Source organism: Phyllobates terribilis, unplaced genomic scaffold, assembly GCF_046119375.1.
Source record: "Phyllobates terribilis strain yellow unplaced genomic scaffold, ASM4611937v1 Scaffold_71__1_contigs__length_7168151, whole genome shotgun sequence".
Classification (NCBI taxonomy): Eukaryota; Metazoa; Chordata; class Amphibia; order Anura; family Dendrobatidae; genus Phyllobates; species Phyllobates terribilis.
Genome location: NW_027362831.1, coordinates 2,920,253 through 2,942,437, shown reverse-complemented (window position 1 = coordinate 2,942,437; position 22,185 = coordinate 2,920,253). Strand labels below are relative to the sequence as shown.

The following is a 22,185-nucleotide window of genomic DNA, read 5'->3' as shown; positions in this document are numbered from 1 at the left end:
CTATTCCATCCAGTTCGCGTTTAGTTGGACCATCATTTATTTTTCTGCAGGACAATGACCCCAAACACACCTCCAGGCTGTGTAAGGGCTATTTGACCAAGAAGGAGAGTGATGGGGTGCTACGCCAGATGACCTGACCGCCACAGTCACCAGACCTGAACCCAATCGAGATGGTTTGGGGTGAGCTGGACCGCAGAGTGAAGGCAAAAGGGCCAACAAGTGCTAAGCATCTCTGGGAACTCCTTTAAGATTGTTGGAAGACCATTTCCAGTGACTACCTCTTGAAGTTCATCAAGAGAATGCCAAGAGTGTGCAAAGCAGTCATCAAAGCAAAAGGTGGCTACTTTGAAGAACCTAGAATATAAGACATATTTTCAGTTGTTTCACACTTTTTTGTTAAGTATATAATTCCACATGTGTTAATTCATAGTTTTGATGCCTTCAGTGTGAATGTACAATTTTCATAGTCATGAAAATACAGAAAAATCTTTAAATGGGAAGGTGTGTCCAAACTTTTGGTCTGTACTGTGTATATATAGGCAGAGGAAGTGGGGTGGGGGTAGGTAAGATTGCAGCTGGACACGTTGTGGATGGGAGGTATTAGTCCCCGAAGTACCAAGGTTCGGTGATGTAGGACCCGAGAAGCAGGCTCCAGCACACATAGTGCTGAGAGGTAGTTAATGGGCCCAGATTAAAGGGCTGGGTTTTACGAGCAGCTGAAAGAGCTGGGGGGCGATCAGCTGTTCACTTACCTCCAGTCCAGGTCTTGGAAGGCCTGATTTAAGACAGCTGCGTCTGTCTCAGTTTGTCTGTGTGTTGTGCAAGGTGAGCAAGCCTTGCATGTGCTGCTTAGAGTCTGCTGGAGGCAGAGAAAGGCATCTGCATTTAAACGGCTGAGGCCGTGCTCTATATGGACCAGCTATTTTATGTTTTGTTCTGTTATACCTTTTCGGAACCTGAAAGAGGCTGTGATATTTTTGTCTCCTGCCTGGTTTATGGACATTTAATAAACCACCAGTTTGTTTGAACCTACGGACTGCATCCCTGTGTGAACCAGCGCCTACCACAGAGCTGACCCCTCACAATAAATAAATATATATATATTTTTTTTTTTTTTCATTACTCTCCTTAGGTGTCCTGCCTATTTTTCCCCACTTCCACATAGTGTTATAACCATCTATAGTGCCCTAAGAAGTAATAGCCCCCCTCTCATTGCCATATATAGTAATGATCCTCATCTTTGTTACCTCCATAGTTTTAGTGCCCCACACCGCTAATATGGTTGTTCTTCTCTTTTGCTGTATTCTACAGGATATGGTTGTAATCATTTATTTTTTGTAACTCCTAAGCATGTACTGCACCCTGCTAGGTGCCACCATGCCAGTGTTTCTTTTTGTATTACCATAAAAAACAGTGCACCCCTAATACACATTGAAAGAACTGAGAGATTTAAACTTGCTTATAACATATCATAATCACAATGGAGACAAGCTTCAGAATATTGCCCAACTATTTTCACTTTTTGGCTTTGTCAGGGGTGAGATGTGGAATCCACGTTCTATGGATTGAGGGATGATTCCTGAACATTGCACCCATAGCTTGTAGCAGTTGAGAATAAAAAATAGTTTTCTTTATCACTTTGAAACATACACTGTGCGCGCAATTATTAGGCACGTGAATATTTTGGCTGTATCATCATTTTTATACAGATTTTCCAAATACAAGCTGTATAAACTTAAATGTTTAGTGGATGAAGTAGATCAGGCGATGTGTATTGTAATGAGGGGTGTGTGGCCTATGAATAATGAAACCCTTTATCAGGGGGGCAGAATTATTAGGCAGCTTCTTTTCCTCAGGCAAAATGGGCCAAAAAGAGTTTTAACTGACTATAAAATCTCAAAAATGGTTAAGTCTTACAGAGGGATGCAGCACTCCTTAAATTACTCAGATATTGGGTGTGATCACAGAACCTTCAAAAGTGTATGGGGTCACAAAAGAAAAAAAAAGAATAGCATTAACTGCAAAAGATTTCAGAAGACTCAAACGTGAAGCGACCAGGAAGATATTATCCTCCAGTGCTGTCGTATTCCAGAACTGCAGCCTCCCTGGAGGCCCAGAAGTACAAGATGTTCAGTGCTCAGAGACAAGGCCGAGGCTGAATACCGACCACCACTGAACAAGACACAAGAAAAGACTTGGCCAAGAAATATCGGAAGACAGATTTTTCAAAGGTTTTATGGACTGATGAGAGTGACTCTTGACGGACCAGATGGATGGGCCCGTGGCTGCATCAGTAATGGGCACAGACCTCGACTTCGAGGTGGAGGTGGGAACTGCTATAGGCTGGTATTATTACACATGAGCTAGTTGGACCTTTTCAAGTTGAAGATAGATGCAAAATCAACTCCCAAACCTTCTGCCAATTTTTAGATGACACTTTCTTTAAACAGAAGTACAGAAAAAATCTACATCTTTAAAAAAAAACAGGATTGTTCTGCAGGACAATGCTCAATCGCAGCATCGAAGTCTTCACTGCTCAGTACTTGGAAAGGTCTTAACGATGAAAGACTAATGGCATGACCTTTTCCTCACTGGACCTAAACCTTACCGAGAACTTTTGAGCTTTTCTTAAACTCGAGATTTGTGGTGAAGGAGAACAGTCCCCTCTGTGATCAGTGTCGGGGGCTGTGCCTGGTGCTGCCCACAAAGATGAACGTCAACAGAGTAAGAAACTAATGGACTCCATGGATGGATGTTTAGAAGAATGGTGGCTATATTGGTCACTGATATATATTTATTAAATGTCAGATGTATAGTATAACAGACGAAAATAAACAATTAAGATGGAAAATTTTCATTTAGTTGCATAATAATTCTGGACACAGAGATATTCTGCTAAGACAACACCTCACTTTTACTTTCTTAAATATTCAGGTTTCAGGTTTATTACCCTTTGGATTGACCATCAGCACTGGAGATGTAAAAGTAATCATCAAAAATACAAATTGCCTAATAATTGTGCACACAGTGTAGAGTAGGCGGTGCAGTTAGAACATCTCTTCTTTCTAGAACTTATCGTGGAGTGGTGAAATGTATACAAATAAACCTTTAATATATTTTATTGGCTGCACAAAGACTGTTGCATTCTTTATATTGCTAAATTACCTGAATTATTTTATAACTTCCGTAATCCCAACTGATAGCACATAGGTATCTCTGTCTGACTTGAAGATCTATGAAGAGCACTACCACATTATTACTTTATACCGGCATCACAATGCTATTAATTTTTTTATTACACAGAATTTAATATATTTTACACCAACTCATCTTCAATTCACTCAGATTCCCACAAAATGAGATACTAATAATTTATCTATATAATTTTCCTATAGAAGAATGGATAGAGACAGAAAGAAGATGGCGGAGAGGATATTCCACCTCACCCTAGAGATCCTCTTCCGGCTTACTGGAGAGGTGAGAGATTCTGATGATGTCACATTACATCATTCTTATCTATGGGAATAACAGATGGACAGAACTGGAGAGGTGAGGACTCTGGAAATGTCTGTAATGAGATTTATTAACGTGTCTCTCCATAAACAGGATTACACAGTAGTGAAGAAGACCTCTAGTGAGCGCTGTCAGGACCCTGTGTCTGAGGGATGGGGAAGACGCCTGAGCCCAATCACAGGACCTCCATCTCACCCCCTGATACATGAGGACATCAATGACCAGAAGATCCTAGAACTCACCTACAAGATGATTGAGCTGCTGGCTGGAGAGGTGACACTGCTGGGAATGCTGGGACATTATACAGTAACGCTATGAAGGGATCGGGGGGGTGATGGTATCATTGTATGTGTCAGGTTCCTATCAGGTGTCAGGATGTTTCCGTCTATTTCTCCATGGAGGAGTGGGAGTATTTAGAAGAACACAAAGATCTATACAAGAACGTCACAATGGAGGTTCCCCAGCCCCTCACATCACTAGGTAATGGACAGGACTAAATACACACGGCCTATAATTATCTGTATGTAAAGAATGAATTCAGTCCCTGTATGTGTTTCCTCCAGATCTATCCCGTAAGAGGACAACACCAGAGAGATGTCCCCGTCCTCTTCTTCCACAGGAATGTAAACAAGAAGATCCCAATGTTCCTCAGGATCATCAGGTAGATGGAGAGAAGGTGTCATGAGATTTCCCCTATGATGTGTAGACGGCTGTGAAGGTCTTGTGCTCAGTCTTGTTTTATCCACCAGTATTATATGTTTTATATTTGTGTAATGATTACGGTGGAGATTGCAGGATTAGAGCTGATCATAAATGGGACTTCTCCATCTGTCTGTGACTTTTACAATATTTGTTTCAGGGTGAAGATCTGACCCATATTAATACTACAGAGACATATGTGAGGGGTGATGAGCGGTGTAAAGAGGAGATTCCTACATATGACTACCCAGGTGAGTAGTAACCACTAAATGCAAAGAAGCAACAGATTCTTCTCAGTCAGTGGCTGTGGCTGCTTTATCAGTGGTGTAGTGCTGTTGTGTCACAATTGTGTGATCACTAGTGTTGAGCGAGCACGAAAATGCTCGGGTGCTCGAAGCTCGGGCCGAGCTCGCCGTGATACTCGGGTGCTCGACCCGAGCAACGAGCCCAATGTTAGTCTATGGGAGACCCGAGCATTTTTGCGGCGGCACCTCCGGCAGTCTGTAGAAAGCCTAAAAAGTGCCCAAAACGATAGTGACAGTGCTCAAAAGACATGGGGACAGCATGAGAATCGCCCCAGGAAGCATTTCTGACCCCCAGGTCACTGCTGTCAACAACGTGGTCAGAGGTATTAAGCCACTATTACGGGCTCACAATAAAACGTTCAAAGACGAAACTGAAGCGGTTTTCCTGTGAAATATGTTAAGGAATTTCCTTTCCAGGGTAAAGACTTGTGTATAAGGTAAAATAAATAACCAAAAACAAAAATACTCCTCTACACCTTGGGCTATGTTCACAAGTAGCATTTTTTATGCGTTTTTGCACTTTTGTATTGCTTTCAACTGTGACAAATGCATTCACCGGGAAATGTCATTTTAACATTTTACAACTTTATCTGGCCATGTGCTGTGTGACACATGCATACAGTGCTAAAAAGACATGGGAAGAGCATGGGGAAGACCCCTGGAAGCATCTCTGACTCCCAGGTCACTGCCTAAAAGTGTGCCCATCAGAAGTGATCCTTGCCGCATCAGAAGATGCAGACTTGCAACTATCCCCATGCAAGTCCTTGTCCCAGGGCAGTGTTCAATTGTACCTCCTCCATTCCTTACAATGCAAGCACAAATATGTAGCCAACCACCCACCCACCCGCAAGCTGCAATACCATACTGCTAGCTTGCACTTGAAATGGGGCCTTTTAGTTTGGAGGAGGCCAAAGCTGGCCATTATCTCATGGCTGCTTCGGTAGCGAGGTATCCATGCTCAGTCCCCAGCCGCCCGGCGGCCGGGTGTCCACACTCGGTCCCCAGCCGCCCCGCGGCCGGGTGTCCACACACGGTCCCCAGCCACCTGGGGGCGGCCGGGTGTCCATAAACGGTCCCCAGCCGCCCCTATTTCTCCTGTGACCTTCCCCCACACTTTTCTTAGCCTGGCCTGCTTTAGGGCAGCATTGGACGAGCCCACCAGAGAACCACACTCCTCCGGTGGGCCCTGGCTTCTCCATCAGGGGAGTTGAGAGTGCCAAAGTGAGGAGCATGATGATGATGATAGAAGTTAGCATCTGCTTTGTTTACTTGGAATGCAAGCGCATGTATATAGTAGCGGCTAGGCCTGAGGTGGTCAGCATTTTGGCGCATTTCCTACCTCCTCCGAGGATTGCTGAATGTTTTCCTGCTACTATTCCAGTTCTATGACTCCCATTAAAACAAAGCTTCAGGTGATAAATGATGGATGAGGTGGTGGCAAAGGAGAAAGAGCAGGAGGAACAGGGACCATTCACATCAATATCAGGCCAGTCAACCACACATGTCTTGTAGGATATGTTTCTGTACCAAAAGGAGCGGTTCGGCTACACAGTTATAGGGCATACAGTGAGTGCAATGCCTACCAAAAATTTCGAGGCACTCCAATGCCCCTTGGAAGTGACATGGAGGTCAGAGGGCCTTAACTAAACCGTTTTTTCCATTTATAGCAACTGGGTCTCCTGTACACTGTTGGCCTAAGCAGTGAATGGAAGGCTTTCCAAAAATTATGAGGAACTGCAATGCCCCTTGAAACAGACGTGGATTACAGCGTACTAAAAACCTTCTACCCATTATTGGGGAGTGGGTCTCCCTTAGTTTTCGCCTTTGCATTGAAAAGCAAAAGCTGACTAAAATTAAGAGGAAATGCAATGCCGCTTGGAAGAGTTGTGGAGGTTAGAGGTAATTAAAAACAACATTTCAATGCCCCTTGGAAGAGCTGTGGAGTTCAGAGTGGTTTAACAAGACGCTTTTAATGCCCCTTTGAAGAGACGTGGAAGTCACAGTAGCTTAACAAGACAGTTTTAATGCCCCTTGGAAAAGTGGTGGAGGTCGCAGTAGCTTAACAAGACGGTTTTAAGCCCCTTGGAAAAGTGGTGGAGGTCACAGTAGCTTAACAAGACGGTTTTAATGCCCCTCGGAAGAGACGTGGAGGTCGCAGTAGCTTAACAAGACTGTTTTAATGCCTCTTGGAAGAGACATGGAGGTCACAGTAGCTTAAAAAGATGGTTTTAATGCCCCTTGGAAAAGTGGTGGAGGTCGCAGTAACTTAACAAGACGGTTTCAATGCCCCTTGGAAAAGTGGTGGAGGTCACAGTAGCTTAACAAGACGGTTTTAATGCCCCTTACAAGAGCCATACAGTACAGCATCTTAAAAACATTATTCCCATTATTGGGGAGTGGGTCTCCCATAGTCTTTGCTTATGCCTTCCAAGCAAAAGCTGCCAAAAATAAGGACGGAGGAAATTGCAATAATGGCAACACGGACCACGGTCACCCTGGTGGTATAATGGTGGTGGAGGCTGAGGATAAGGAGAAGAGCATAAATCAGCCGAAATGAGGAAGCATATACCCATGTGTGGGTGTGAAGCTGTGTATGTGAATACACCTCCCGAAATAACACAGTGGATTTGACTTTGTTACTCTGCTGTCATTTGGTGGTGATGAGAAGTCTGGCCCAATCCAACCCTTGATCATTTTGATAAGGGTCAGCTTGTCAGCATTGTCAGTTGACAGGCGAGTGCGCTTATCAGTTATAATTCCCCCAGCGGCACTAAAAACACGCTCCGATAACACGCTAGCGGCAGGGAAGCCAGGACCTCCAAGGCGTACAGAGCAAGTTCATTCCAAGTGTCCAGCTTGGATACCCAAAAATTAAAAGGCACAGAGGAATCACGGAGGACGCTGGTATAGTCGGCAAGGTACTCCCTCACCATCTTTTGAAACTTTCCACTCCTTGTGAGAGTACCCCGCGCCTCAGGGCCTGTAAGCTGGGCGTGTCTCAGAAAACTGTCCCAGAACGTTGACAGTGTTCCCCTGCCTCTGCTGGATTGGAGTTGTGTCTCTCTCGCATGTACGCCTTGGTTGGGCAACGAACTGTGACGTCTGCCGCTAGCGTGTTCAGATGGGAACTTTTTTAACAGTTCTGCAGCAAGGGCCTTCTGATATTGTCCCATTTTTGTAGACCTCTCTACCTCAGGAATAAGAGAGTGAAAGTTCTCATGTAGCGGGGGTCTAAAAGTGACACCAACCAGTAATGACCGTCAACCAACATTTTGACAACGCGAGGGTCACGGTTAAGGCAGCGTAACATAAAGTCAGCCATGCGTGCCAGACTGGTAACGGGCAAGACTTCTGTGTCCTCACCAAGATGACGACTGACCATGCTCTCCTCCTCCTCCTCCTCTTCTTCCTCCCTGTCCTCAGGCCACCCACGCTGAACCGACGGTATGACAGTTGTACAGGTACTACCGTCTACAGCGCATGATACCAGCTCCTGTTCTTCCCCCTCCTCCTCTCCCTCATTGTCCCCCAATGCTCGTTGGGATGAGATGAGGCTGGGCTGTGTGTAATCGACCGCTATGGCTTCTTGATCCATCTCATCATACTCTGGCTGCAATGCCTCCTGTTTAATTCTCTGCAGAGAGCGTTGCAAAAGACAGACAAGTGGAATGCTGACGCTAATGATGGCGTCATTGCCACTCAACATCTTGGTGGACTTCCTCAAAGTTTGTCAAGATGGTACATATGTCAGACATCCAGGTCCACTCCTGAGGTCTTATGTGTGAAGTCTGACCTGAATATCGACGACCTTGTTGCAGCTGGTACTCCACAACTGCTCTCTTCTGCTCACAAATCCTTTGCAACATGTGGAGGGTAGAGTTCCAACGTGTGTGGACATCACACACAAGTTGGTGTGACGGAAGCTGCAAACGCTTATGCAACACAGCAAGGGCGGCGGAAGCTGTAGCTGACTTGCGAAAATGAGCTGACAGGCGGCGTACTTTGACGAGCAGATCTAGCAACTCGGGGTACGATTTAAGAAACCGCTGAACCACGAGGTTGAGCACATGAGACAGGCATGGTACGTGTGTGATCTCGCCTCTGCCATTGTCACACACGACCATGCCTGGATGTAGGTTCAGCGGTCTCAGCCACAGATCTGTCTGCTCTTTCACAGCTGTCCACAACTCACAGGCAGTGTGAGGTTTCTCACCTAAGCTTATGAGTTTCGGCACAGCCTGTTGCCGCTTGGCGGAGACCGTACTGCAGTGCTTCCAGCTTGTAACTGATGTGGTGATATCTGAGATGAAGGCTGAACATGAGGAGGAGCAGGATGCGCGGAGCTGTACACTGTGGGGCCAATTCTGACTGACCTAGGGCCCGCAATCCTCGGTGTGGGGAGGATGTGTTCCGTCCCAAGGTCCGACTGGGTCCCGGCTTCAACTATGTTTACCCAGTGTGCCGTCAGGGAGATGTACCGTCCCTGGCCACAAGCACTTGTCTACGTGTCTGTTGTCAGGTGGACTCTCCCAGTAACTGCGTTATTGAGGGCACGGCAGATATTTTGGGACACGTGCTTGTGTAGTGCGGGGATGGCACACCGGGCAAAATAGTGTCGGCTGGGGACCGAGTACCAAGGGACGGCCACCGCCATAAGGTTGCGGAAGGATTCCGTCTCCACCAGCCTAAAAGGCAGCATTTCCAATGCAAGCAGTCGTGAAATGTGCGAATTTAGGACTGTGACCTGTGGGGCGTTGGCTGCGAATTTCCGCTTTCGTTCAAAGGTCTGGGATATGGAAAATTGAATGCTGCGGTGGGACATGGACGTGGACGTTGATGCTGTTTCTTGAGAAACTGCCGTACCAAGTGAAGACTGAGAGGAGGGGGCATCTTTGCATGCAGTTTGGACAGGGAATTGCCTTGCACACACAACAGGGGGTTCTATTGCATGCACAACAGCGGAAGAAGCAGTGGTGACACCAGCTGACACTTGTCGTGGACCCTGGGGTTCACCCCACAAAGTCGGGTGCTTTGCTGCCATGTGCCTGATCATGCTGGTGGTGGTCAGGCTGGTAGTTTTGTCACCCCTGCTGATGCTGGCATGGCAGGTGGTACAAATGGCCTTTTTTGGGGTTATCAGCAGAGTCTTTAAAAAAATTCCAGACTCTGGAAGACCTACAGGTTGTACTGGCAACGTCCCTCATGTTGGTGTTACAGGGAACTGTTGCCTGCCTACTGTGTGCGGCCACCACACTGCTTCCTGCCTGTTGGGGTACTCTGCCTCCCTCACCCTGTGTGCTGTTGACCTCGCTCTGCATGTCCTCCTGCCACGTTGGGTCAGTTACTAGATCATCCACCACCTCCTCCTCTTCCACTTGCGCACCACGATCCTCCTCCTCACTTCCTGGCAATTGTGTCTCGTCATCGTCCTCCTCTTGTGACAAATTGCCAGCGTCGACTTCCTGTGGCCGTGGCTGTTCAAATATTTGGGCATCGCTACATGGGATCTCCTCTTCCACCACTTCAAGCGGAGCAGGCGAGGGGCACAAATCTGGAAATGGACCAGTGAACAGCTCTTCAGAGTGTCCAAGTGTGGGATCAGTTGCTGTCTGACGACACTCGGCATGGTGGGAGGAAGGAGCATCAGGGTGAGGAGGAGTATGCGGTCGAGACTCACGGCTACTAAGATTTGACCGTGTGGAAGACAGACGGGAGGTGTTGGGGCCCAGGTAACTGGAAGTATTATCTGCTATCCAATTAATAACCTGTTCACACTGATCAGGTCGCAATACTGGTGTTGTTCTGTTCTTCCCTAGTAATTCGGTCAAGAACTGGGAGTGAGAAGATGTGGCTGTTGGTTGTGGCACATTTCCACCTTGGCCACGGCCCCGGCCTCTGCACGCACCATCACCAGAACGTCCAGTTCCACGTCCCTTGCCACGCGCCTTGCCCATTGTAAATGAAGTAAAATAGCTTACACTCGTGGAAGAGGAAAACCACAGTTCTATTTCTCTGGCCTACACCCGACTCTTTTAAACAATCTGAACAATCAGGGAGAACTATTACTGTTTTTCTTTACGGAAAAAATACCAAAAGCTGGATAATAGAGTTTTTTTTACCGTGGAACGGCAAAACCACAGTTATAATTTACTGGTGTATACCAGACTCTTTTAAACAGATATATTTGTGTCTGAACAATCAGGAGACACTATTACTGTTTTTCTTTAGGGCAAACAATGCCAAAAGCAGGATAATACAGAGATTTGACCCGTGGAACTGCAAACCACACTTCTATTTCTCTGGCCTTCACCAGACTATTTTAAACAGATATATTTGTGTCTGAACAATCAGGAGACACTATTACTGTTTTTCTTTACGGAAAAAATACCAAAAGCTGGATAATAGAGGTTTTTTTACCGTGGAACGGCAAAACCACAGTTATAATTTACTGGTGTATACCAGACTTTTTTAAATAGATATATTTGCGGCTGAACAGTGAGCGACACACTCAAACTGTTTTTTTTAGGTAAAAATGGCCCAAAAGTGGATAATACAGAGGTTTGAACCGTGGAACTGCAAAACCACACTTCTATTTCTCTGGCCTACACCAGACTCTTTTAAACAGATATATTTGTGTCTGAACTGTCACAGACATTTTTTTTTTTTTTTTTTTTTGGGAGGGGGGGTTAATAAGCTGGGTATTTGTACGGTGTGAAGGAGGAAAAAAAAAAAAAAAAGAGGATTTAGATGAAAAAAAGGATTTTTCCTGGCCCCCGAGACCTGGAGCTACACTGTGTGCAGAATTATTAGGCTATGTTCTCAATCAACCCAAAAGACTCATAAATATCCAAGCTTAATATTTTTGGAAGTTGGAGTGGGTTTTTTTTAGATTTGGCTTTCTTAGGAGGATATCTGTTTGTGCAGGTAACTATTACTGTGCTGAATTATTAGGCAACTTAATAAAAGCCAAATATAATCCCATCTCACTTGTTTATTTTCACCAGGTAAACCAATATCAGTGCACAAAATTTTGAAGTAAACATTTCTGACATGCAAAAACAAAAAACTAAAAAGTTAGTGATGAATATAGCCACCTTTCTTTATGATGACACTCAACAGCCTCCATCCATAGATTCTGTCAGTTGCTTGATCTGTTTGCGATCAACATTGCGTGCAGCAGTCACCACAGCCTCCCAGACACTGTTCCGAGAGGTGTACTGTTTTCCCTCCCTGTAGATCTCACATTTTATGATGGACCACAGGTTCTCTATGGGGTTCAGATCAGGTGAACAAGGGGGCTATGTCATTATTTTTTCTTCTTTTAGACCTTTACTGGCCAGCTACGGGGTGGAGTAGTTGGATGCATGTGATGGAGCATTGTCCTGCATGAAAATCATGTTTTTCTTGAACGATACCGACTTCTTCCTGTACCACTGCTTGAAGAAGTTGTCTTCAAGAAACTGGCAGTAGGTCTGGAAGTTGAGCTTCACTCCATCCTCAACCCGAAAAGGTCCCACAAGTTCATCTTTGATGATACCAGCCCATACCAGTACCCCACCTCCACCTTGCTGGCGTCTGAGTCGGAGTGGAGCTCTCTGCCCTTTACTGATCCAGCCTCTGGCCCATCCATCTGGCCCATCAAGAGTCACTCTCATTTCATCAGTCCATAAAACCTTTGAAAAATCAGTCTTAAGATATTTCTTGGCCCATTCTTGATGTTTTATCTTATGTTTCTTGTTCAAACGTGGTCGTTTTTCTGCCTTCCTTACCTTGGCCATGTCCCTGAGTATCGCACACTTTGTGCTTTTTGATATTCCAGTAACGTTGCAGCTCTGAAATATGGCAAAACTGTAGGTGAATGACATCTTGGCAGCTTCACGCTTGATTTTCCTCAATTCATGGGCAGTTATTTTGCGCCTTTTTTGGCCAACACGCTTCTTGCGACCCTGTTGGCTATTTGCCATGAAACGCTTGATTGTGCGGTGATCACGCTTCAAAAGTTTGGAAATTTCAAGACTGCTGCATCCCTCTGCAAGACATCTCACAATTTTGGACTTTTCAGAGCCCGTTAAATCTCTTTTCTGACCCATTTTGCCAAAGGAAAGGAAGTTGCCTAATAATTAAGCACACCTTATATAGGGTGTTGATGTCATTAGTCAACACCCCTCCTCATTACAGAGATGCACATCACCAGATTTACTTAATTGGTAGTTGGCTCTCAAGCCTATGCAGCTTGGAGTAAGACAACATGTATAAAAAGTATCGTGATCAAAATACTCATTTGCCTAATAATTCTGCACACAGTGTAAGTCCAGTAATTTCAGCAACAGGAGCAGCACACAGGACTGTAGTGCAGCGTTTGCTGGTATAACCACTGCGTCTCCTATACAGCCTGCCTGCCTGATATCTGGGATGGATATTAGTCCGGAGAAGGACTGATTGTTTGATTTGGCAGGCTTTAGAGACCCTACACTACCTATTTCGCACTATAAATCTCTCCCTAGCTCAGCAGCACTTTCCCTACACTAGCTGATCCCTGCCGTCAGTGTCCAAGATGGCGGCGCCCGGTTTTAAATACTCGAGGTGACGCTGTGCGGCCAGCCAATCACTGTAATGCCCACAAACAACATGGCTACTGCATTACAGTGACTGGCTGGCAATCCCTGCATGTTCATTGGCTCTGTAAAGAGCGCCAGACATGCTGGGCGGAGACCCGAGCTCCCGCCCGTGTAACCCGGAAATGCTCGCTGCTCGCCGAACATCCCGAGTAGCGTGATGCTTGGGCGAGTACCGAGCAGTGTCGAGCATGCTCGCTCAACACTAGTGATCACCATTTTACCTCTAGACCACAACATTTTCCTCCATCCAAAAATGTTCACATTACTTTTTGCAATTGTGAAAGCCCTTTTCTGTAGGATTTACAATCTGGAGGATCCACCTACCCCCTGGGATTAGGAGACGCTGACCCTTACCTGCCCAGATCTGTAAACTACAAAGCCAAATGACAGCGTACGTAGAATGTGCTGACAAGTGAGAAAATCAGTTGAAGAGAAAGCGGAGGGTAATGATGCTGTTGGCTTCCTAGATCCCTGATATATTATTGGATGAATCTACCTTCTCTCCCTTCTGTGCTGCTGAATGTCCTCATATGGTCCCTACAAGACCAGGTACAGTCTTTCTGGCCAAACTTCACTTTTATGATCGACAACATTAAATGTGCAGTGAGGGCCAAGTGTGAATTTCTGTATAATAACAGCAGAGTTTCCCTTTATCCTGACTTTACAGTTTCTTTTAAAACCAACTAACTTCAAACAGGATAGTGATAAACTATACAGAAAACATTACACCTGTGCCATGATATATCTCTAAGCTGTGCGTGGCTGATGGCTGTAATATACATTTATTCACGCCTGCAGGAGATGTGTTGGCTCCAGCCCTGGTTTCATGGATTCACTCCACGTCATAAATTCCATTATGTTTTCAGTCCTAAGGAATTCAGATTACTGCACAATCTCTCCTGAAATGGGGGCATTAATATTTTCTCTACTCTTCTGGTCAGGACTCATAGTAGCTCCAATGGTCCACCATAAATGAGTGCAACTCCGATTTAGTATTGGAGCTCTCCCCTCTTAAATACGTTGTTGTTTGGGATGTAACATATCTTTTATTCTGTCTTTTTTTTAACAGGTTCATTTTGTATGATAGCTTTATTGTGGTGGGATCAGTCAGTAAACGGGCCGGGGTCACAACAGGAAACAAATCTACAGGCCGGGAGCTGAGCACAGAGGACTGAACCAGAGGAGAACAAGGCTGTATCTGGCAGCTTCCAGCAATATGCTTCCAGCTTTAGTAGGGTGCGGTGCTTTCCAGTTGGCTGAAGGAGGGAGCAGATTACTCCAACTGGACAGCACACACCCATACTGCCAGACTGGATGGTACTACAGGTCCCAGGCACCCTAATCTTAGTGGCAGGACAGAACCTGTACCGCCCAGAGCTTCTGGTTCTGACGTCTCCTCAATCACCAGCGCCGCCTGCAGAATAAATAAGGAGACGCCTGGTGACAGAAGCAGACGTCCCAGGAGCAGATCCCAGAGGAGATGGGGACACACCATTTACAGAAACCTTAATATGACAAAATGGCAGAAAACCAGAGCAATAGAAATCCTCATAAAGTGACTCCATTTTGGAAATTATAACCCTCAGTGAATTAATCTATAAGAGTAGCGATTATTTTGACTCCACAGGCCCCTTCTGGAAATTAGCACGCAGTGGATGTTGGAGAGTGAAAATTGCAAATATACTATTTTAATACCCAACACATAGTGCCCAGATTGTGCTCCAGGAGACCCACACACTGTAAACTAAGTGGGTTCCGTGCTGTGGTGCAAGAAGGGACCCAGAGGGGCCTAACTAGGTATCAGCTCGAAGCGACCAAGGTCGTACGGCGGCTCAATCGACTCCGTGACCAGGGAGTGTCCAGGTGCTACTCTGGGGACGACCTTGTAAGGGAGCAGGTGACCCCCACGGTACAGATAGTAGGGACTGACCGGTATTGCAGATGGGCGCAGCAGGCAGGCTGACGAGTGATCCAGGTAGATGGACTGGCTGACAAGGCAGGTGACAAGCAGGAACCTCCAGGTAGGTACGGCAGATAACAAGCAGAAGCCTCCAGGTAGGCTGTCAGGTAGGCACGGCAAGTGCTTGCAGGAGTCTCTAGGTAGGCTGTCAGGTAGGCACGGCAAGTGCTGGCCGGAGTCTCTAGGTAGGCTGTCAGGTGGTCACGGCAAGTGACGGCGGAGGCCTCCAGGTAGGCACGGCAGGTAACAGACAGGTGCTTCCAGGTAAGCGGGCTGGCAGGCACGGCAGGAAACAGGCAGGTGCTTCCAGGTAAGCGGGCTGGCAGGCACGGCAGGTAACAGGCAGGTGCTTCCAGGTAAGCGGGCTGGCAGGCACGGCAGGAAACAGGAAGGTAACAGGCAGGTGCTTCCAGGTAAGCGGGCTGGCAGGCACGGCAGGTAACAGGCAGGTGCTTCAAGGTAAGAAGGCTGGCTGGCACGGCAGGTAACAGGCAGGTGCTTCCAGGTAAGCGGGCTGACAGGCACGGCAGGTAACAGGCAGGTGCTTCCAGGTAAGCGGGCTGGCAGGCACGGCAGGTAACAGGCAGGTGCTTCCAGGTAAGCAGGCGGGCTGAGCCTATAGACAGACTGCCGGACTGAAGGGAAGACAGACTGTCAGGCTGGAGAGTAGTTAGGCTGGCGGACAGGACTGGTAGTCAGGCTGGCGGGCAGGGCAAGTAGTCAGGCTAGCAGCGGGACCTGAGGGCTGAAGCAGAGGTAAGAACACTGTGCAACAACTATTGCTCGGGCACCTCCATTTTGGAGGAGTTGCCTTATATATGGGAGGACCTCCGGCTATTGGCCGAGGACTCCTTAGGACGGCGCGCGCAGCCCCTTTAAGAGAGAGGGAGCGTGCGCACCCTTAGCACAGTGCCCCGGGAAGCTGCGCATGCCAGCAGCAGGAAGAGGAGCGCTGGAGGACGCCGCGCGGGGAGCGAGGAGGTGAGAGGAATGGCGTCTCTACCTGGCAGGGGGCAGAGACGCCAATGCTACAGTACCCCCCCTTTATGCCCCCTCTTTTTTAGGCTAGAAAGAAATTTTTCAAGGAGAAGCGGGGCATGAATGTTCTCCCTGGGTTCCCAAGTTCTCTCCTCTGGGCCAAACCCCTTCCAGTCCAACAGAAAAAAAGGTTTTTCCTCTTACACTCTTGGTGGCCAGAATGTTCTCTACCTCAAAAACGTCCTCAGCGGCAACCGGAGCAGGGGGAGTACCTGGATTGTTGGAAAAAGAATTAAACACAACTGGTTTGAGGAGAGATACGTGGAAGGAGTTGGGAATCCGCAAGGTGGCCGGGAGTTTTAACTTGTAGGCCACTGGGTTGATTTGTTTGAGAACTTCAAATTGACCGATGAACCGAGGACCCAACTTATAGGAGGGTATTTTGAGCCGGACATGTTTGGAAGAGAGCCAGACTTTATCTCCTGGACGGAATTGAGGCGGATCCAGATGTCTCTTCTCAGCATGTTTCTTCATGCGCTCAGAGGACTGAAGAAGCGCGGACCTAGTATTTTCCCAAATGTTGGAGAATTCGCTGACCAGAGACTCCGTGGCAGGGTTGTCCACCGAGGCAGAGATGGGAAACGGAATCCGGGGAAGTTGACCGTAGACCACAAAGAACGGGGATTTAGAAGTAGATTCGCTCTCATGGTTGTTGTAGGAGAACTCGGCCCATGGTAGGAGCTCCACCCAATCGGTATGGTGAGCATTAACAAAGTGCCGGAGGTAGCTGGTAAGGATTTGGTTGATACGCTCCACTTGGCCATTGGACTGTGGATGGTAGGCGGAGGAGAAATCCAGGGTGACATCCAGCAGCTTACACGTAGCTCTCCAGAAGCGTGAGGTGAACTGAACCCCTCGATCCGACACAATGTGGAGGGGTAGGCCATGGAGACAGAAGATATGAAGGATGAAATCCTTAGCCAGCTCTGATGCAGACGGGAGACCAGGCAGAGGGATGAAGTGGGCCATTTTAGAAAAGCGGTCGGCGACCACCCAAATGACTGTACAACCGGCAGAAACAGGGAGATCTGTAATAAAGTCCATGGCAATGTGCTGCCACGGGGCAGCAGGTATAGGAAGAGGCAGGAGGCGACCGGCTGGAAGATGTCTGGGAACTTTGTTGCTGGCACAGGATGAACAGGCCGAGACGAAGTCTGCCACATCCTTGCGCAGGGTAGGCCACCAGTAATGCCGGGTAATAAGCAGGAAGGTCTTCTTTTGGCCAGCATGGCCGGCTAGTTTAGATGAATGACCCCAGTGAAGAACCTTCTCACGATCTGGAACCGCTACAAACGTCTTACCGGGTGGAAGACGAGTCAGATCCAAGGGGGCCACATTCATCACTTTGGAGGGGTCGATGATGTGCATAGGCTCCTCCTCTTGATCGGAGGACAGGAAGGATCGGGACAAGGCGTCGGCTTTGACATTCTTGTCCACCGAGCGGTAATGTAGGATAAAGTCGAAGCGGGCGAAGAACAAAGACCACCGGGCCTGACGCGGATTGAGTCTTTGGGCATTCTGGAGATATGCCAGGTTTTTGTGATCCGTATAGATGATCACCGGGTAAAGAGCCCCTTCAAGCAGGTAACGCCACTCCTCCAGTGCCAATTTAACGGCTAACAGTTCTCGGTCTCCTATGGAGTAGTTGCGCTCAGACGAGGAAGAAGAGTTTGGAGAAGAAGCCGCAGATTACCATTCTCCCGGATGAAGGCTTTTGGGTGAGCACCGCTCCGGCTCCGGAGGAGGAAGCATCAACCTCCAGGAAGAACGGTTTGTTGCAGTCCGGACGGTGCAGCACTGGGGCAGAGGAGAAGGCTTGCTTTAAGGAAAGGAAGGCCTCCTCAGCTTCAGGCGGCCATTCCTTGGGATTTGCTCCCTTATGGGTCAGCGCAGAGATGGGAGCAGTCCGGGAAGAGAAGTGCGGGATGAAGAGACGATAGTAGTTGGCGAAGCCCAGGAATCTCTGAATCGCCTTCAACCCCTCCGGACGGGGCCACTTTAGGACAGCAGAGAGTTTCTCGGGATCCATTCATAGGCCTGTCTGGGAGATAACATAGCCCAGGAATGGAAGAGAGGTCAGCTCGAAGAGGCACTTCTCAAATTTTGCATAGAGGTGATTCTGCCTGAGCCTAAGCAGTACCTGACGAACATCCCTCCGGTGTGTGGGAAGATCCGGAGAGAAGACCAAGATATCTTCCAGGTACACCACCACGCAAGAGTAAAGAAGATCACGGAAGATGTCGTTGACCAATTCTTGGAAGACGGCGGGAGCATTGCAGAGACCGAAGGGCATCACACGGTATTTATAGTGACCATCCCGGGTATTGAATGCCGTCTTCCACTTGTCTCCTTGACGGATCCGGACCAGGTTATATGCCCCACGTAGATCTAGCTTGGTAAAGATCCTAGCTCCCTTAAGACGGTCAAACAACTCGGAGATGAGCGGCAGGGGGTATTTGTTTTTGACCGTGATTTTGATTGAGTCCTCTATAGTCAATACAGGGGGGTAATGAACCATCTTTCTACTTGATGAAGCAGAATCCGGCTCGAGCCGGGGAGGTAGATTTCCGGATGAATCCCCTGGCCAGATTCTCCTCGATGTACTCCGACATGGCCCGGGTTTCGGCCGACGACAACGGGTAAATACGCCCACGGGGTGGAGTGGCACCGGGTACCAGGTCGATCGGGCAATCATATGGCCTATGAGGTGGCAGTGTCTCTGCTTCCTTTTTATCGAAGACATCTGCATAGGACCAGTAAGGTGCCGGTAGACCAGGTAAATTAGCCGGGGTAGGTAGAGGACGAGCCGGGCGAACCGGAACCAGGCACCGGATTGCCAGTTCAGCACGGGTTCATGTCTCTGAAGCCAGGGTAGACCTAGCAATAGGGAGTGAGAGAGTCCGGACAGCACATGGAAGGAGATCCTCTCAGAGTGCAGCATTCCCACCTGCAGGGTTATAGGTTCTGTGACGAGCAGGATGGTCACCGGAAGGATATCTCTCTACCAAGGACTGGGAAATGAGGTTTCCAGCAGCTCCAGAATCCAGGTGAGCAATTTCAAAGTAACGGTTATCTCCCCAGGAGATAGAGACAGACAAAGTCAGGGACGGAGAGGGTTTACTTTTGCCTAGGACGACCTCTCTGAGTGGTCCTAGACACTGGAGTTTCCCGGCTTCTCCGGGCATGAACGGATGAAGTGCTCCTTACTGCCACAATAGAAAGGCTCCCCTCGGCTCGGCGTGACTCTTGACGAGATTTGACCATCTTGGTCTGGTCGATCTGCATATGTTCGGGCGAGCGTGCCCGGGGAGTAGCTGGTTGAGAGGCAAGTCTCTGGAAAGTAGGAACAAGGCGAGGAAACTTTCTCTCCCGGGTAGTCTCTTTAGCACGTTCCAGGAAACGAATGTCGATCCGGGTAGCGAGTGACACCAGATCATCCAAGGTGGTAGGAATGTCCCGGCCGGCTAACTCATCCTTAATCCGACCGGAAAGACCCTCCCAGAAGGTGGACACCAGGGCTTCGCTGCCCCAGGTCAGCTCAGAAGCAAGGGTACGGAAGCGTATGGCATACTGGGCCACGGTGAGACTCCCTTGGCGGAGACAGAGCAATGAGGAGGCAGTAGAAATTCTTCGTCCGGGCTCATCGAAGACCTTCCGGAAGGCAGAGAGGAAAGCCGGAAGATCAGACACCAGGGAATCCCCTCTCTCCCTTAGGGGGTTGAGCCATGCCAGTGCTTCCCCAGTGAGGTGAGACATGATGAACGCCACCTTGGCCCGGTCGGAGGGAAATTGATGTGCCAAAAGTTCAAAGCGTGCACTGGTTCAGAAAGCCCCGACATGAGACTGGGTCACCTCCAAAATGAGGAGGCGCAGAAAGCCGGGGACCTGGGCTGGATGCCGTGGTATTGGTGGACCGCGGTGCTGCCAGAGCGGGAGTCGCACGACTTGAGGTGGACACAGGTGGGACAGACAGCGTGTCCAGATGGGAGTTGACATTCCGCAGATAGTTCAGGATGGTTTCCTGTTGGGCTCTCTGACGAGAGACCTCCTAGTACAGGTCAGTAAGCAAGGGGGCTTGGGGGCCACCGGGTTCCATGGCCCGAGCAAACTGTTACGGGAGGTGGAACCTCTGTGCTGCGGTGCAAGGAGTGACCCAGAGGGGCGTAACTAGGTATCAGCTCGAAGCGACCAAGGTCATACGGCGGCAATCGACTCCGTGACCAGGGAGGGTCCGAGCAGAGGGACCAGCTGCTACTCTGGGGACGACCTTGTAAGGGAGCAGGTGACTCCCACGGTACAGATAGTAGGGACTGACCAGTATTGCAGATGGGCGCAGCAGGCAGGCTGACGAGTAATCCAGGTAGATGGACTGGCAGACAAGGCAGATGACAAGCAGGAACCTCCAGGTAGGTACGGCAGATAACAAGCTGAAGCCTCCAGGTAAGCGGTTATGTAGTCATGGCAAGTGCTGGCAGGAGTCTCTAGGTAGACTGTCAGGTAGGCACGGCAAGTGCTGGCAGGAGTCTCTAGGTAGGCTGTCAGGTGGTCACGGCAAGTGACGGCGGAGGCCTTCAGGTAGGCACGGCAGGTAACAGACAGGTGACAGGCAGGTGCTTCCAGGTAAGCGGGCTGGCAGGCACGGCAGGTAATAGGCAGGTAACAGGCAGGTGCTTCCAGGTAAGCGGGCTGGCAGGCACGGCAGGTAACAGGCAGGTGCTTCCAGGTAAGCGGGCTGGCAGGCACGGCAGGTAACAGGCAGGTGCTTCCAGGTAAGCGGGCGGGCAGAGCGCATAGACAGACTGGCGGACTGAAGGAAAGACAGACTGTCGGGCTGGAGAGTAGTCAGGCTGGCGGACAGGACTGGTAGTCAGGCTGGCGGGCAGGACTAGTAGTCAGGCTAGCAGCGGGACTTGAGGGCTGAAGCAGAGGTAAGAACACTGTGCAACAACTATTGCTCGGGCACCTCCATTTTGGAGGAGGTGCCTTATATATGGGAGGACCTCCGGCTATTGGCCGCGGACTCTTTAGGACGGCGCGCGGCCCCTTTAAGAGAGAGGGAGCGCGCGTACCCTAAGCACAGTGACCGGGAAGCTGCGCGCGCCAGCAGCAGCAGCAGGAAGAGGAGCGCTGGAGGATGCCGGGTGGGGAGCGAGGAGGTGAGAGGGACGGCGTCTCTGCCTGGCAGGGGGCAGAGACGCCGATGCTACACTCACTATAGTAATGCCAAATACATGGAGGCTAAATGTGGTTATGGCACACTGCAAGGCTCTGTAGTGGAGGGGAGATTTGATTTTGGCAGAGCGGATATTGCTGGATCGGTTTATTGATGAATAGAAGCTTTTATTGGTATAATTTTCACCTACATAACATTTTTTGATGGCTTCTTATTCCATATTTTGGAGGCTGAATGAACAAACAGTTGAACTCTATGCTCCACTGGTTTATTCTATGAGGTTTTCAATTAGACTGTGAACTGTCATTCTGTCAATAACTTGTCATTTCTACAGACATTTTAAGTAGAAATGTTCAAAAATATAAATTCAAGGATATTTTATTCAAAATTAATAATTGTTTTTTTTCTTGGCAGATGACTGTACCAGGAGATCAGAGGGACAGGAGATTTTTAAATCGGATGATCTTGAGATCCCACAGGATACAATTGAAGTGAATATCATTACTCCATATATACCATCATCCCTTCACAGCAAAGATCTGTCATCTGATCCTTTGAAACAGGTTCTGTCTTCTGATTCATTACTGACTACTAAGGAAAGTCAAAATAAAAAAATAAGCATTAAAAAACGAACTGCTCATAAAGGAAAGAAGTCCTTTTCACTTTCAGAAAATGGAAATAGTTTTACCGTCGAAAAGTCTATTCTTAAACATCAAAAAATTCACACAGTGGACAGCAATAGATATTTTTGTTCCAAATGTGGGAGATGTTTTAACCAGAAATCAGATTTTGTGAAGCACCAGAGAACTCACACAGGGAAGAAGCCTTTTTCATGTTCAGAATGTGGAAAATGTTTTAATCGTAAAATGATTCTTGGTA

At 48.2% G+C, this 22,185-nt stretch overlaps 1 protein-coding gene across 1 annotated transcript in view; it reads left to right on the top strand.

Moving 5' to 3' along the window:
• Window positions 1-3,399: 3,399 nt before the first annotated feature.
• Window positions 3,400-22,185, top strand: part of LOC141194421 (uncharacterized) — a 45,662-nt gene continuing 26,876 nt past the window's right edge. The window contains exons 1-5 of the mRNA XM_073662335.1: window positions 3,400-3,477; window positions 3,607-3,786; window positions 3,870-3,993; window positions 4,077-4,174; window positions 4,373-4,463. Of these exons, the coding sequence (XP_073518436.1) occupies window positions 3,400-3,477; window positions 3,607-3,786; window positions 3,870-3,993; window positions 4,077-4,174; window positions 4,373-4,463 (571 nt within the window). The remainder of the gene's footprint in view (window positions 3,478-3,606; window positions 3,787-3,869; window positions 3,994-4,076; window positions 4,175-4,372; window positions 4,464-22,185) is intronic.